The sequence below is a fragment of the Scheffersomyces xylosifermentans genome, assembly GCF_036884685.1.
Source record: "Scheffersomyces xylosifermentans strain CBS 12540 chromosome Unknown RJT20scaffold_1, whole genome shotgun sequence".
NCBI lineage: Eukaryota > Fungi > Ascomycota > Pichiomycetes > Serinales > Debaryomycetaceae > Scheffersomyces > Scheffersomyces xylosifermentans.
Window position 1 is genome coordinate 802,233 of NW_027042939.1, and position 16,494 is coordinate 818,726.

General features: G+C 41.2%; 7 protein-coding genes across 7 annotated transcripts; 5 read left to right on the forward strand and 2 right to left on the reverse strand. All coding sequences in view use genetic code 12, as the record gives it.

Annotated features, from left to right (window-relative positions):
* The first annotated feature begins 573 nt into the window (after window positions 1–573).
* ERV46 (Erv46p) lies at window positions 574–2,089 on the forward strand. The gene has a single exon (XM_064916065.1). The coding sequence runs from the start codon at window positions 663–665 to the stop codon at window positions 1,896–1,898; it is 1,236 nt and encodes a 411-aa protein (XP_064776837.1). The 5' UTR covers window positions 574–662; the 3' UTR covers window positions 1,899–2,089.
* On the reverse strand, window positions 2,090–3,120 carry RJT20DRAFT_123878 (mitochondrial 54S ribosomal protein mL46). The gene has a single exon (XM_064916066.1). It carries the CDS (start codon window positions 3,048–3,050, stop codon window positions 2,205–2,207), a length of 846 nt encoding a protein of 281 aa, XP_064776838.1. The 5' UTR covers window positions 3,051–3,120; the 3' UTR covers window positions 2,090–2,204.
* Window positions 3,121–3,338: 218 nt separating this feature from the next.
* Window positions 3,339–5,860, forward strand: RJT20DRAFT_123879 (Nrd1 complex RNA-binding subunit). Its single transcript, XM_064916067.1, has one exon. It carries the CDS (start codon window positions 3,791–3,793, stop codon window positions 5,717–5,719), a length of 1,929 nt encoding a protein of 642 aa, XP_064776839.1. The 5' UTR covers window positions 3,339–3,790; the 3' UTR covers window positions 5,720–5,860.
* Window positions 5,861–6,282: 422 nt separating this feature from the next.
* On the forward strand, window positions 6,283–7,662 carry RJT20DRAFT_123880 (uncharacterized protein). The gene has a single exon (XM_064916068.1). It carries the CDS (start codon window positions 6,326–6,328, stop codon window positions 7,574–7,576), a length of 1,251 nt encoding a protein of 416 aa, XP_064776840.1. The 5' UTR covers window positions 6,283–6,325; the 3' UTR covers window positions 7,577–7,662.
* Window positions 7,663–8,055: 393 nt separating this feature from the next.
* FOL1 (trifunctional dihydropteroate synthetase/dihydrohydroxymethylpterin pyrophosphokinase/dihydroneopterin aldolase) lies at window positions 8,056–10,949 on the forward strand. The gene has a single exon (XM_064916069.1). It carries the CDS (start codon window positions 8,179–8,181, stop codon window positions 10,567–10,569), a length of 2,391 nt encoding a protein of 796 aa, XP_064776841.1. The 5' UTR covers window positions 8,056–8,178; the 3' UTR covers window positions 10,570–10,949.
* On the reverse strand, window positions 10,820–13,283 carry RJT20DRAFT_123883 (Rab GTPase-activating protein). Its single transcript, XM_064916070.1, has one exon. It carries the CDS (start codon window positions 13,079–13,081, stop codon window positions 11,252–11,254), a length of 1,830 nt encoding a protein of 609 aa, XP_064776842.1. The 5' UTR covers window positions 13,082–13,283; the 3' UTR covers window positions 10,820–11,251.
* A 1,488-nt stretch (window positions 13,284–14,771) lies between these two features.
* RIM21 (Rim21p) lies at window positions 14,772–16,473 on the forward strand. The gene has a single exon (XM_064921316.1). The coding sequence runs from the start codon at window positions 14,894–14,896 to the stop codon at window positions 16,448–16,450; it is 1,557 nt and encodes a 518-aa protein (XP_064776843.1). The 5' UTR covers window positions 14,772–14,893; the 3' UTR covers window positions 16,451–16,473.
* The last annotated feature ends 21 nt before the right edge of the window (window positions 16,474–16,494 follow it).

Here is a 16,494-nt window from a genome sequence, read left to right on the forward strand (position 1 = left end):
ATCAACTGGTGCGGCGCTACCATGTTCACATAGTTACCATAATACATACCTCTGTTCTTACATACTGCAAAAAGAATGCTTCGTATATAAATAACCTATGCATCCCAACACCTTCTTGCACTATCTATCATTATATATTTCCGTTATATTTTCTTTATTCCTACATTTTTCACCCAACACAGCTCGTATAATCCTCTATATCCATCCAGTTCTTAGGTTTTTATCCACTCCTCTTATACAAATCTCTACCTCATACCTCTCACTACCTCTCACTTACCACTCACTTATCTACACCAACTTACCCACTAGCTTAGCTACACCAACTTATCTACACTAACTTACCACTCCCTTACCTCACATACCCAAACTCACAACTATTTCATTCCTTTCCCACTCCCACTCTTTCCCATCACCCACTCCCACTCTCCACCATCTCCACCCACCCCAACCTCTAACCTGCAGAATACTAGCTCGGCCCATCCTCTTCTGGCCAGCACTGCAAAAGCTAACTTTCTTACAGTTTACGAAGGCTCACTTTGACAGTTTTCATTTTACAGCATTAAAACAACCAGTTGACGAGTCAGTCTTCTTTTGCTGTTGGCAGTTGTTGTTAAGTTGTACCGTATCTTTCACGTCCAAACAGGCACCATATCGATCGCAAAATGTCGAATGCTAAACCGAGACTTATGTCCATAGACGCGTTCGCCAAAACAGTGGAAGACGCCAGGATTAGAACAACCTCAGGTGGTATCATTACCTTGATCTGTGTGCTCATTGTATTGGTTCTCATAAGAAATGAATACAATGACTATACCACAATCATCTCCAGACCAGAATTGGTGGTCGACAGAGATATCAACAAGCCCTTGGATATCAATCTCGACATTTCCTTCTGGAATATGCCTTGTGACATCTTGTCTCTAGACATCATGGACGAAACTGGAGACGTCCAGTTGGACATCTTGAGAGCTGGCTTCAAAAAGTTCAGAATCACTAAAGACGCTAATGGAAACCCAGACGACGAGATTCTTGATGAAGAATCTGTTCCTGTGAATAGCGACGTCTCAATCGAGATTTTAGCAAAGGGTTTGAAAGAAGGTGAAAATGGTGAGTGTGGTTCTTGTTACGGTGCTTTACCCCAAGATAAGAAGCAATACTGTTGTAATGATTGTGAAACTGTTAAGCTTGCCTATGCCGAAGCAGGTTGGGGCTTTTTTGACGGTGAAAACATCCAACAATGTGAAAAAGAAGGCTATGTTAAACGTTTGAAAGAAAGAGTAGCTGCTAAAGAAGGTTGTAGAATTATGGGAACCACTAGAATTAATAGAATCTCTGGCTCGATGGATTTCGCTCCTGGTGCCTCAGTTAACTCTAAGGGAAGACATGTGCATGATCTTTCTTTGTATAACAAGGAAGGTACCTCATTTAATTTCGACCATGTTATCAACAGCTTAACTTTTGGAGAGGTACCTAAGGGCGCAGAAGGATCTGAGTCTACCCACTCTTTGGACCGTTTTGGCATGAAAGTCAACAACAGAGACCATGTGTTTTCGTACTACTTGAAGGTTGTTGCAACACGTTTTGAGTTTTTGAGCGAATCTAAAAAGTCATTAGACACAAACCAGTTCTCTGTTATTACCCATAATAGACCATTGAAGGGTGGTAAGGATGAAGACCACAAGAACACCGTCCATGCCAGGGGTGGTTTTCCAGGAGTTATTTTCCATTTTGATATATCTCCATTGAAGATCATCAATAAGGAACAGTACGCCAAGACATGGTCGGGCTTTGTACTTGGAGTCATCAGTTCGATCGCAGGAGTGTTGATGGTGGGCACACTTTTGGACAAGTCTGTCTACGCGGCAGAACAGGCAATTAAAAGCAAAAAGGACTTGTAATATAGTCCAAAATGTTGTACGATATCATCGAGTTGGAATAACAATGTAGCTGAAATTTGCGTATAGATGTATAAATAGTTGATTGTTAGTAATACATGTATATTATAGAGACTTGTCGACCCATGATGACTAAAGGGCCCTGCCTCTCGGTATCTCACTGGAGCAAACACTCATACCTACAACTTTCTAAGTCTCATTTACAATGCATGTATTAGATAGTGTGAATAATGTATGATGTGGTTATCTATGTACAAATGACAATACTCAAACTTACTATGTATAGACTTTACAATAGAACTACAGACTTTAGACAGAACTCAACAAGTGAGCGATGTCTGTGTAGTAGGCTCTATCCAAGTGCTTCTCCAATTCCTCCTTAGTCAACCACAAGAACTGCAACGATTCATCTTGTGGCTTGAATTCTCCAGACAAAATGTGAGACTTTATTATATATTCTTTCTTGTTCTCGTTTGAGTTGTTGTAAACATGACAAGGTGTATTAGATACGTTGAAGTAGTTGATTTGTTCTCCTCCAATCTTGTATAAACCTTCTTCAGCTAAGACATGTAAAGCCTTGAGCTCTTCGGCAGATTCTTCTACAAAGTTAGGCAACGTCCACTTATCATTGCTCTTTATGACCAAGTATAATGTGCGGGCCAATCGTCTCTCTAAACTGGTCTGATCATTCTCGTCTGCCTTGGTAGTTCTTGAGTTAGGAACAATCTTACGAGCCAAGTCGTCTTGTGCTGGTGCTGCGCTAGCTTCTGATTCAAGACCTTCACCGGTTTCAACCTCTTCCTTGTAAGTCTTAGGAAGCCTCAACTCCTGTTTGAATCTTCTGTCTCTCAGGTGTCTGAGCTCGGGTCTTCCTCTTGGGAATTCTATGTCGGGATTGTTGGCTACAGGGTTCTTGTTTAACTGGCGGAATCTCTGTTCCGATGCGGTTCCTTCTCTGAAATAGAACCATTTTGGAAACGTCCACATCAATCTCCTCCACAACTCATTTTGGTATTTATAATATTGATTTTCAAACGGTTGCAACTCGGCAGTTATCACTGGGTTTCTGGATAGTAACAATGTCGAAGACACAATAGGGCCTGACGACTGCGTCGAGTAAGCTCTGACGACAGCTCTTCCAACAGCACTTCTCATATTCGTGTGTGTCCTGTGGATTATCTACAATAACGGAATTGCCTCCTAGAACCTGCCAAGTTTAACCTCGTCTGCTCAGATTTTTCAGTACGATTCTGATGTTCTGGAAATTTTCAATTTTTCATGGTGGACTGTGTAAATGTGGGGCCGCGCAGTATATTTCAGCATCACAAACTGTCCAAGCTCCGGGTAACTCAGCCACCTGACGACTATTTCACCATAACTAAAATCCGGGTATAAATAGCGAGCAATTTCCTTCATTTTTTTTTTCGTCGGCAAAAATTAGTAAACATTCTTTTCATTCCTTAATCGTGGCAGTAGTAGCATTTTATTGGTTCTTTGCTAGAGTTGTTAGTAAGTAAAAGCATAGACCTATTATTTTGATAAACCAGCAAATATTCATTTCTGAGTGTATATTTCACACGATAGATTGAAAATAGTGGCAAACACAAAGAGTTGAAAAAGAGTATTAGATAAGTCCCAGCAGAATAGAACATCATAGTCAGTAATTTCCTGTGTTTCCTTCTAATCAGCATAGCATTCTTTCTGTATTTTCGTAATTAGTGGTGTGTTACATTTATCCGCTTAAAGCTTAAGTACTATAAAATTCGTCGTATTCAGTTTTGCGCAGAGAGTTAATCGCAGCCAGCATCCTATTAAGTCATCCAAAGAGATAGCTTCCTTCCCATTCAGTAGAACGTACTAGAACCCGTAATTAGCAGTAAAACTGTATTAACAAAATGTCTGTCGTACAAGAATTCGAGACCATCATAAAGGAATTACCAACCTTGAAGGCCCCTGGTGTTTCTGGTACTCGTATCAAGAAATTGACTGACTTGGCCCTTAAGAATGTTGATCAAGAGTCAAACTTGATCACCATCTTATATTCAAACTGTAAGGCGGCTCCGTCATCTCACAAGTTGGGAACTTTGTACGTCGTGGATTCTATTGTAAGAGGTTACACCGAAGAGGCAAAGAAACAAAACCAAAAGATAGATGCTCTGGCTCCTGAAGGCACACCTGCCTCGGCCGTGTTCAAAATTAGTGAATTGATCGAATCCTTGATCGATGATGCTTTGGAATTACTGATCAGCACTTCCCAGAACCTTAAAATTAGTAAATTAGTAGATATCTGGGCAAGAGCTGAAACCTTCAGTCCAGAAATTATCTCCAGAATTAGACAAAAGCACTTTACTTCCACCACTCCACCAGGATCTCCACCGAAATCAAGTGTTGAGCCAGTCAAGCCGGCTGCTGAAAATAAGGATAGCAAGGACTCCACCAGTATCTTGCTGGCCCTTGCTTCGTTAGCTAAGACAAGCTCGCCTGGATCATCTAACCCACAAACAGTATCTGGTGACAACAAGGCCAACACTATCTTGTCACAGTTGTCGGCTCTTTCTGGTAATGCAAATCCAAGCAACAATGTGCCACCTCAACCTCAACCTCAACACTCCAACTACGGCGCACCCGCTCCACAAGCTCAAGGTAATGAACAGTTGATTTTCAATATGTTGCAACAAATGCAGAATGGCGGAGGCCCTGTTCCACAAGGAGGACTTCCTCAAGGAGGGCTTCCTCAAGGAGGATTTCCACAAGGTGGCTCCATTCCCCCTGTGCCTCAACAACAAAGACAAAGCAACTATGCCTCTGACAGGCGTGGACGCGATAACTATGATAACAATGGATATTCAAGAAGAAACAGATCTAGATCACCACAAGGTAACATGTACGGTAGAACCAGGTCCCCACCAAGACACCAACAACATCAACCAGAACCACAATATGATTCACCTATGGGTGGCAATCTTAATATGCCTGGCAACCCTTACTACCGTCCAAGAAATGTTGGTTTCGACCAGTCATTACCACAAGGATCTTTCAAAGTTTTGTCCAGAACCTTATTCATTGGTGGTGTTCCACGTAACATGGATGACAGAGCCTTAGCAGACGTATTGAGGCCATATGCCGAAGTGCAATCTGTTATCTTAAACAGCGAGAGAAAGCATGCCTTCGTCAAGGTGTATTCAAGAAGAGAGGCCGAACAAGTCATTACTCTGTTCAACAAGGACAATATGATGGGTTTGAGAACACGTTGGGGTGTCGGTTTCGGTCCTAGAGATTGTTGTAACTACCAGCATGGTGTTTCTATCATTCCAATTCAAAGATTGACTGACGCTGATAAGTCCTGGGTTGTTAATGCCCAATGGGGTGGAACTGGTGGTCAACCATTGCTGAGTGGTATGGTTATTGATGAGCCAGATATTGAAATCGGTGCAGGAATTTCTTCGAAGGCTATGTCTAAGAAGATGCCAACCAACTCTGCAAGAAATGGTCCAAAGTCAAACAGACCTGGTGAACCAGATGAGGAGTATGTTAAGACTACTTTGATTCCACAACAGGCAGGTAACATGTCGCACGGTGCTCAACCGGACTTCAATACTTTCAGTCAATCTTCAATCAACCCATTGTCAGGTTTGTTTTCCAACACCTCTCCACCACAGCAGCATCAACAACCTGGAGGGTACGCACAAGGCGGTCCTCCACCACAAGCTGGCGGTGCTGGGTTCCCTAACTTTTTGAACAATTTGCAGCAACAGCAGCAAGGCGGGAATCCCAACTTAAGCGCAACTTTGGCTAACTTATTCCCACAACAGGGTCGTCAATGATCTGTGGGCAAAAACGCACAGTAACAACTTATGTACTTGTATTATAATATTACGAATAATATCCGTATTAGATCTGCAGCGATGCAATGCTGTTGTAAGCTTTCTATAATGCAAAACAAATCATTTATGTAGTAATCCAATATATTATTTATTATCACTTATTTCTTGCAAATGGCGAAAATTTTATATAAACTACTGTTGTGTAATAATTCCCATCAGCTTATCACTTGTAGGATTGTTCATGGCTAACAAACACTTCTATATTAATATCCATATATACTTAAAAAAATTATAACCATACCATTATCATTTTTTATATTTGTTTCGTCTTCCCTTCCAAAACACCAGTCCAAACTCTCTTTCCAAACTACTCCCATTCTCTTCTCTCTCTCTCTCTCTCTCGGATTTCACAGCCATTCTCAAATTGTCGCAAACAGTCGCAAACAGCCGCAAACTGTACATCTATGTCTCTCATTCATCAATGCCGCAGTACTTTGAAACAGCGCGTATGTCGAAAATAATTGCAACTAAAAACATTTTGGAGTCGTCTTTAACTTTAAGTGCTGTGATTCTTTTGTAAGAAGTATATGAATTCTGTATTAGAGAATGTTCAGAAAGAAAGAATTCGGAAGTCTTCAGCGGTCTCTGAGCCCTCCACCTAATTCAAGAGGCATTACACCTCCAAAAAATGGTATTCCTGACAAGGAAGCCGTGCATAATAGGCTCTTTTCAGGTACCAACACAAGTAAAGTGCCTACTAAGACGTTTAAGAAAAAAAAGAAGCCGTTTGTTTATGCCCACAGACCGACTCCTACTGTGTCAAAGAGAGAAAGTGCAAGTTCCAAGTTCTTCAATTCAAGTCCTGTAAAAGAACCTGCTACTTCAAATGAAGATTACTTACCTTCGCGTAAATATAACGCATATAAAGCAGAGGCAGACTCAGATAGTGAGGATGATTTCGGAGCAGGGCTTATAAGCATAGATAAAATAGTTAGTAGTCCTGTAAAATCATCGATTAAAGCCAAAGATTCACAGGAAATTCCAAACATTGAAGGGTTGATATCGGTAAGTGATGAAGATGAACTTCCTAAGCAGAACAAGAATGATGTGGGTTTCGCTCAAAAATTGAGTGATGGAAACGTCATGAAAGCCATGAAAGATCACCAACAATCCAAGGTAGAGGAAGTTACTAAGAAATTTAAGAGTTATAATTTTCCGGACCCTATAATATCACGTAAAGAGTTGATTAGCAGGGCAGAAAAGCATTACCATGTAATAGCGAATATCTTGAAAGGAAAAACGGCACCATCTATTTATTATGAATTGGCGAAAAGTCAGAGTTCATCATCTAGTCATGAAACAATGTCTGCGGCTGAGAAGTGGCAGATTAAGTGGGATAAATACATCAGTGGTTACTACGGAATGAAAAGACAGCTGTTAATAGGGTCAAGCATCAGTGTTAAGTTCAAGAAGGACTTGCGAGCAGCACAAAAGCGAAATAAAACAGTTGAGTATTGGACTTCGACTGGCTTTGCCACACACGTTTTGGCCAATGAAATCATAATACGAATGGCAATGGAGGACCTAAAATGCCCTTTTGAAGAGGCAGAAAATGTAATACAAAATAGTGTAGAGTATGGCAAAGTGGTCACCGATTCCGTGGACGTAGAAGATGATTTTCAAGCAGGCGAATTACTCAAAGAAGAAGCCAAGGAATTTATGAAAGAATTCAGCGAAGAGAGACTGATTCAGAAAAGAAGTGCCCTGCCTTCCGAAACGGACACAAGCGAAAGGAAGAAAGCCAAACCGGATAAATTGGATATTCTAGCACAGTTGGTAGATAGTGATTCCGATTAGTTGCACTATCTATGGAGTTTAATAGTGGACGTGAGAAGTATGTAAAGAAATAGGCAGCTAGATATTTTATAAAATTTTAACGAATTTACGATAAATTTACAAAATGTATTCGAATTAGTTGGTCAATGTAATTCTCAACTCATATAACTCAATTCTAAAAAGTTTACGAAAGAAAGTACCCAAAAAAAAGTAAAATGGACTTCTCTGTGAAATAAGTCTGGGATACTCACATACTCCCATATCCTCCTTTCACTTCCCCATTTATATATACACACAACCCAGAGAATATCGACAACTTCCTTGTACATAATCTATAGCATACCTCTACCAATACAGCTGCAAAATGCCTTTCTTCTTCTTTTGTCACTTCTTCAAAAAACGCGACACAAATTTCGACACTGCGATAACCAAATTTTTTTTGTGATCTCGACATTTCGAAATCATTGAAAATCCGGAGAAAGACGATAGCTTTTTAACCATTCAAGACTGAGTAGTCGTCAGTCGTTGATGTTAAAGAACTAGACACAGTGCTGTTTGCAGTAAAGAAACTAAAGTCGGTTTTTACCGCGACCGCCATTCGATCCTTCCACTACTCTCCAGCAATGCTAAAAGACAAAGTCTTTGCCAAAGAAATTGCAGCTACTGCTATAACAGGTAAAGATGCCTGGAATAGGCCATCTCCCGAACCAATTAGCATTTCTATTAGCTTGAATACGGACTTTCTCCAAGCTTCGATAACGGACAACTTGAAATACTCCCTAAACTATGCTGTCATCTGTAGAAACATATCGGAGTTCATGAAAGCTAATGAGCATAGAAACTTCAAGTCATTGGGAAGCATTGCCGAGGCCATAAGTGAAGTGGTACTTGACGTAAAGAAGGGAGGAGGAAATGAAGCTCAAGTGGTTATCAAAAGTAACAAATCGGAAATTAGAGCCGAAAGTGTGGAATACAAAGTGACGAGATCGAATTTCAATGATAGTATTAATCCGCCAGATGAAGTAGAAGTGAAGGGATTAAGATTACTCACCATCATTGGAGTTTTCACATTTGAAAGATTTAAAAGACAAATCGTAGACATCGATTTAAATCTTAAATTGCAAAAAGATGCTAACGTCTTCGTCCACGAAATCATTGATGATGTGGTGTCGTATGTTGAATCATCGAATTTCAAAACAGTAGAAGCATTGGTGATGAAAATTGGTCAATTAGTATTCCAGAATCATGGGGAAGGGGTTGAATCTGTGTTCGTGAAGGTGACTAAACCAAATGCTATCAGCTATACTGAGGGTGTGGGCGTCTCTTCGATAATGAAGAAGGAATCATTTGCTGGCGTGACTCCAATTTCTCAGATAGACCACAATACAGTCCAGACTCCTTCCAGTAAATTCAATTTGCCCACAGCAGTTGAAGAGGCCTCTACAAGCGTGTCAAACGAGCATACAGCATACATTGCCTTCGGATCAAATGAAGGATCACAAATTGACAACATACAGAAATCCCTACGTCTACTTGAAAAGTACGATATCAAGGTCGAGTCCACATCTTCATTGTATATATCCAAGCCCATGTATTATATTGATCAGGCTGACTTTGTGAATGGGGCAGTTAAAGTGTCATTCAAGGATAAGAGTCCCCATGATCTCTTGCAGATACTTAAAAAGATTGAATATGAGCATATTAATAGAGTTAAGGAATTTGATAATGGACCTCGTTCTATTGATTTGGACATAATTCTTTACGACGATATAAGCATTAATGATGAAGACTTGATAATACCTCACAAGTTGATGCTAGAAAGGACATTCGTTATGCAACCCTTGTGTGAATTAATACCACCAGATTTTATCCATCCCGTGAGTGCGGAGCCCATTCATAACCACTTAAAGCAACTTTTATTAAGCAAGCCAAACGAATCACTACAAGAATCGTCGGATTTGTGGCAAGTAGTTCCACTTCCAAGACTTCCTATAAAGGAGAACATTCTCAAATTTGACCAATTGCATAACAGCCACGAAACAATGATCATGGGAATCTTGAACATCACCCCTGATTCCTTTAGTGATGGCGGAAAGAATTTCCACAAATCAATCGAAAAAACTTTGGCTACAGCACTGCAATTAATAGATCAAGGTGCTAAGATATTGGATATTGGTGGAGTCTCAACAAGACCTGGAAGCAAGGAGCCCACTGAAGAAGAAGAGTTGAATCGTGTCTTACCGATAGTGAAGGCAATCAGAAGTTCTTCAAATAGTCAGTTGGCAAACTGCTTGATTTCAATTGATACATATAGAGCTAATGTTGCTGAGCAATGTTTATTGGCCGGGGCTGACATTATCAATGATATTTCTATGGGATTATACGATGACAAGCTCTTTAGTGTGGTTGCAAAATATGGATGTCCCTACATAATGAACCATACCAGAGGTACACCGGAGAGTATGTCCAAATTGACAAAGTATGAATCCAACACAAATGATGACATTATAGAATACATGATAGATCCAATTCAAGGCCATCAGGAATTAAATTTTACACCCGAGGTGAATAACTTGATTAGGGGTGTATCTCGAGAGCTAGGTTTGCAGATACTCAAGGCCTTTGAATCCGGAGTCAGAAAATGGCAGGTTATCCTTGATCCTGGAATTGGATTTGCTAAGAACTTGCCACAAAACTTATACGTGATCAAGCACGCCTCGTTATTTAAGAGATACTCCTTGCAAGTGAATCTGGGGGATAACTTGTCTGTGAAGCATTCATACCTAAGTTTCAACGGATTGGCGACATTATTGGGACCTTCTAGGAAGAAGTTTTTAGGTACAATTATAGATCAGCCCGAACCAGCCAAGAGGGTGATCAGTACAGCTGCGTCTGTCATCGCCTGTATCGAGCAGCACACCGACATTGTTCGTGTGCATGATGTTAAGGAGATCAAGGAAGCTGTCTTAACTGGAGACGCCATATATAGGAATCGTTATAACTCCCATCAGTAACCATGGTGACACTTTGGCAGTTGCTGCAAACAAATGAGTATTACATTACCACAATTAATTTTTTGAAATTTGACTAAAATATTATTTGAGCTATATGTTAGTTTAAACTTCACTATCTTTATTATCTATAGTATCCCAATCCACCTGGTACCCTGTAATTCCAGGTGTATAATAATATCTACTGAGGTGCTATTTACTGACCCGCAGTATATTCCCAATACGGTAATTATATTGCAAATCGTTTTAGATAGACATAGTGCGCATGCTAACGGAGCTATATTTTGATGTACTATGTACGTTATATTTGTATGATATGTATGATATGTATGATTGTATAGAAGTAAAAGGAGGGTGTTGTTTGTCATTGAGTACAAGGAGTACAATATCTGGTGGGAGCGATTCGTCTATGTATATTTCATGTCGTGAAACTGGATGGATGTACAGCTAGGCAAGGGGTTTCTCCAGAAACGTCCAGTTTTAGCCCGAATCAGCATCTGAAACTTAGCCTTAGGATATGCATCACACCTCTCCTACTGCCGTATATACTCAACTTGGCGACCCTATCTTGCTTGAAAATGTCGTCTTGATCTGTGGAGCCGAAATCTAGTAATTTAAATGCATCTGTAATGCATCCAGTGTGTTCGTAAATTTGTAAAACTGGTGGGGTTTATCAGCTTTGGATTTATCTGCTCGTTTTACGTTTTACGAAACTCCGTTTCATTTTATTGCTGATGCTTTTGTTCCATATGACTCCACTCATGATAGAACGGTGGAATCCATAAACATCATGAATCGACTGGTCATCTGCGAAAGTACCGTCAGAGCTAGAGATCAATGTTCTTCTTTCTTCATCAGTCATTTCAGCAGCAATATTGTTGTTCTTTTTATGGTCCAATTTGGCTCTTTGCTTCGATACAAATTCCCTGCACTTGTTGATTTCGTCCTGCGATAATGAACCAAATCCGTAACCACCGATTTTCTTGAAACAATTATCTACCAAAAGATTGGGGTCTAGTATGGTCTTGGGGAAGTTTTGCAAGAACTGGAAGAGTTCTATCTGGTCCATTTCTGCACCACCTTTATTGTTATTACGGGAGGCCTGGAAATCGGGATTTTCAAGACACATCTTGCAGATTGTAAGGGAGAAGCGGAAAATGGTTTTGGAACTTTCATACCAGAGGATATCCCAGACTCTGAGAGTCGTCTCGATTGGCAAAATACCCACAAAGAGGGACATAAACCAAGACGACGTCACTAATGTTACTGGTGGCAACCTTGTCAATATTTTATCTTCCGATAATGCTTCGCCCTCAAAATTCTTGCCCAAAATTGCCCAGAGCTGTGGAATGTATTCCTTAATACACAACATCAACACTCCTTGATCGGTATGAACACCTTCCAAGTTAGCCGAGTGAACTTTCGGTATGATTCTTTCTGTGAGTATGACCAACATCCAAAATGCTCTTTCTTCCTCCATGAAGAGCAAAAGGAGCCCAGCAAGAAAGTTGAGCGATTGGCAGTAGCCTATTTGTGGCTGATAATGTGCGAATGCAGTGAGAACCCGTCTGAGAGACTTGATCATAGGCGTCTCAGGGGGAGCAGCCAGTGTGTCTGTGGCAAGTGTTGTGGACAGTGAGTTTACTGGAGATGTAATCTGGCTGTTAAAATAAATATTATCAGGAAATGTTCTATGCAAGTCCCTCTCTATGACCTCCGTATCCTTATTGTGGATGTCCCTTGTGTCTCTTACTATTTGACTGTAGACTCCAATATGCTTGTTTAATCTCTCATGGCCGCCGGCGTAGAAGAACCACGCACTTCCACGCCATTCAGCTGGTATGCCTTGACGAATGAGTTTCTTGACCTTGTCGGATTTTGGCGGAAAGCGTGTTGGTATGCTATCCTCCTGCTCCAAATGCAAACCGTTATTTTTCATTAGAATGTGCCATTTTTTCTTACGGCGAAGAGCGTATTGTGAGTAGTCCAGAAACCATTCATTGTAATGGTCATGTGTAATGTTGTGTAGTGTCGATGACTTTCTAAACCCGTACCTATCGTAAGGCGAATTGAGAATTTTTTCTATGTTTTCAGAGACTGTTGGTTGGATGTAATTTTCTCGTACAGAAGCCTCTGTTTCTGGGCTTGGTACCACACTTTTGGCGAAAATTGTATTAGCATGGGAGAGTTCCTTAAATTCGAGGTCATCTAATCCTTTCATGATGGAAGCATCGATTAATGGCTCGCTTTCCCTATCTCCAGAGGGCGATTCCAACCCGTAGAAGTCGAGAAGCGAGTAATTGCGAGAATATGACGACGCATTTCTTTGGTGTGACGACGGGGTTTTGGGGTTTTCAATTCGGGTTTCGCTGCCGAAATTGGGGTCTAAGTGACCGATGATGATGTCTGTGTCCACGCTTAGGTCAGATTCTGATGATCGCAGCATTGACTGGTTATGGTTATTACTATTGTTGGCTGTGGGTGATTCAGGCGGGGAAAGCGGGCGGAACGACATGACAAGGGCAGGGCGGCTGGGTTCTGATTGATGGCAGCAACTCGGTTGCTTCTGCTGGGATGTTCTGGCGAGCTCAACGACACTTTCAATATGCTGTGAAAGAGTCCAGCAGCCATTCCTTGTGTCTGTTCACTAAAACAATTACCATAAGAACCGATTTGACAACCATAAATTTACAAGGTGAGAGACTGTGTAGAGAGGGACGTGTAGCAGGCCTGTACAAAGTGCAAAGAGAGGACAAGAGCGCCGGCCCAAAAGAGTTAAATGGGGTCTTGGGCAGTGACAGGAGGGAGAGAGGTGGTAAGGGGCTGGAGGGATATTGGGAGGGATATTGGGAGGGATATTGGGAGGGGTCTAGTCGGGAGAAAATGGTGTTGAAATCAGGGCATTTTGGGTTGGTAGAGTAATAGAGGGTACAGAGTAGACAGTAGACAGTAGACGGTTTGTGCTCTATCGGTACAGAATTAGCTAGAAATGGTAGCAAAACAATTTTTCAGTCGGAGTGTGGTTGTAAATCCGAATAGTAATGCTGTAAAAAATTTGTACCACAGATGGTAGCAAAGAAGACGACTGGTGCTGTGGTTACCAGCTAGTGCCAAATCCTCAGAATCCATCCCATCCCATCCCACTGGTGTGTCAGAAAAGGCTATGCACTTTATCCGAGCCATCGTCTGGTCGGGAAATATTATTACTGCAGTCGCGTATCTCTACAGGCATGAAACCGTCATCTGGGGACACAAGACAATGGAAGTTTAGATTATCATTAACTCCAGCCAGCAGGAGACAGCCGCTGCCGAGCACGTTGTCCCGGCCCAGCACAGCAGTCTACCAAGATATTACAGTTTTAATTCGCTCGTATAACTGGCAATCGTCTCCGTGAATTGTGGATTTGGATGGGAATGTACTTCGTGCTACTTGTGTTTCTTGCAGTAACCAGATGCAGCTGCTACCTTAATTTTATCTGCCTCCTGTACAAAAGCAAACATGCGTCGTGCCTGAGATAGGCAATAAAGACTGCAAGCGAGCTACCGTCACATTCACTACATAGGCAACGGTTCAGGTTATGAACTGCAGAGGAGACAGGTTGGCTACTGGATATGGCAAAAGACGGCGTGTTCAGAGTAAGCAGCAGATTTCATCTTCCTTCTTATCTCGAAGAAGGGTGCGTTTCCAAGTGCTTAGAACTGCGAAGGGAACCCCACTGTGCTATGACATATGGAAAGCATAGATGTTTGAAGCATCCCGTAAATATCCATGCACACGTCAAACCACAATCTCAATTGGGAAGCTCCTCATCCCAAGACTTTATTATATCGTATGGTTCCACCACCATCTCGATTGGAAAGAAAGGACTCTCTCCGAATAATGCTATTAATTGTATTATTATTGCAAACTAATATTTCTTCCCGAGTTATATGCCGGACCCTTATATAACCCATTTTAGGGGGTTAACGAAAATATACAAACGAGACATTTCTGTTGGTTTTAACTCGAGAACACTTCAGATCGAAGGATTCCAACATCAACCATCCATTTTTAAACCCGCTTAAACCCCCTATGGACACCATTTACTAACTCTTATTCTTCTCTCGGTACAAGGTTCCCATGTGCCTGCAGATAACCACATTTTTCGTTAAGAACCTCGATCCCAATGCTCCTGCAGATACAACTCCATACTATTATATGATCACCATTCATATTTGTCTTGGTATTGATTAATCTTGGTATATAGACAGCAAACATAGCCTTGTAGTAGTGATATTCGTTCTTCCAGTGGTCTTAAGAGTAAACCAAACTCACCACGCGTGCAAAATGTACTGGAGAAATGCTTGGTGGCATGGGAAAGTGTTTCCTTCATGCGAGCAGATAGAGCTACCAGAAGGTATGCTTGTATCCCATGACCTCCAAAGTTCAGTACAATACATAGGAAAAGCACTATATACTCAGCTATGCTATCAGGGAAGGACGCCGATGTTGAATACCAACGCAGGAGTGGTTATTGACCAGTTTTCAAGGCCTCTTCCTCTCATTCAGCTGTCTTGGAAAGAATTTACAAGAGATAACCTTCGAGGATCGTTTGCCTACAGTGTGGTTTCTATTATATATGCATTATCTGTACTGGCAGTAATAATATGGTTCCTTACGATCTTTGTCTTGACAAACTATACCATTAAACCATCAGTTTTGCTACAAGTTTCTACTTCACTTTCATCGGTTTACATCGTCGTGGTTGTGATAAAGTCTATCGTTGTTTTACATGGACAGCAGAGAGATGGGTTTCTCCACGGAGCGATGTTGCTAGATCAAATCAACGGAAGCACCGCAGTTAATGCACTTGACTTGATAGTGGTTCTCCTACTTCAAGTCAACCAAGTTCAAGTCATTATGAGAATTTTTCTGAGACAGAAAGATAAGAGATTAACATTCTTCGTAGGCGTAATAGCATCCATAACCTCCCAAGCAATCTGGGGAGTTTCAAAATTCCATAAGTTCTCTCGTGAGGACGAAGCCGGAGATATCTTGCCCGCTTTCATCTACTTGGTACGAATCGCCATGGGTATCTGTTACGCAGCCATTATTTCAGTATTCGTCATGACAAAGATACACTATATCATAGCAAACAAGAAGATATGGCTCTTGTCGATACTCACTTTCATATTAATTTACAGCCCAGTAGCGTTTTTCATTGCGGATGTGGCCAACGCATTTGTCTATGAATTGTCGGAAATCTTTTCGGTTGTGACATATGTAATCTGTGTGGTAATACCGTGGGAGTGGTGCAACAAGTTTAATTTAATAATGAAAGCGAAAGAAAAAGAAGGTGTCCTTGGACGGCGCTTCTACGAGGATGAATTGTACGAGCTTGACAGAGTGGAATTGTTCGTTGAAGAAAACGAAGAGGGACCTCCAGGCGATGACCCTGAAAGTAATGGCAATGGTGGAACCGAGCAAGAACTGCGCAATATTAATGGTGTCACAATCGAAGAAGAAGAGCTAACAAATGCTAAGAAAGTTCTCTCAGCACTTAAGAAGACGAAGAAGACGTTCTTGACTTTAACTGATGGAATTATCGCAGCGGGATTTGCCATCCCAAGGTCTGTGAGTATTTCCACCCCACCGATTGACAGCCGTCGGAATAATGATATGGAAGAAGTTACTCCTCACATAAGTAGTTCAAGGTTTCTCCATGAAAACACGGCCGGTCCGTCCCACGTCATTAGTTCAACAACAACAGGAAATGAAACTAACGAGATAGCGCACTCAGAGAGCAATATGACAATCCCCACTGCCTCACGTAATAGAAGGAATGTCTATGTGTATTCTAGAAAAGAAGTTGTTATCAACTTCTCTGATGACGATGATGATTAATATGTAATTTAGTTAATAGACACAGCATTATTTATTTAAATCAT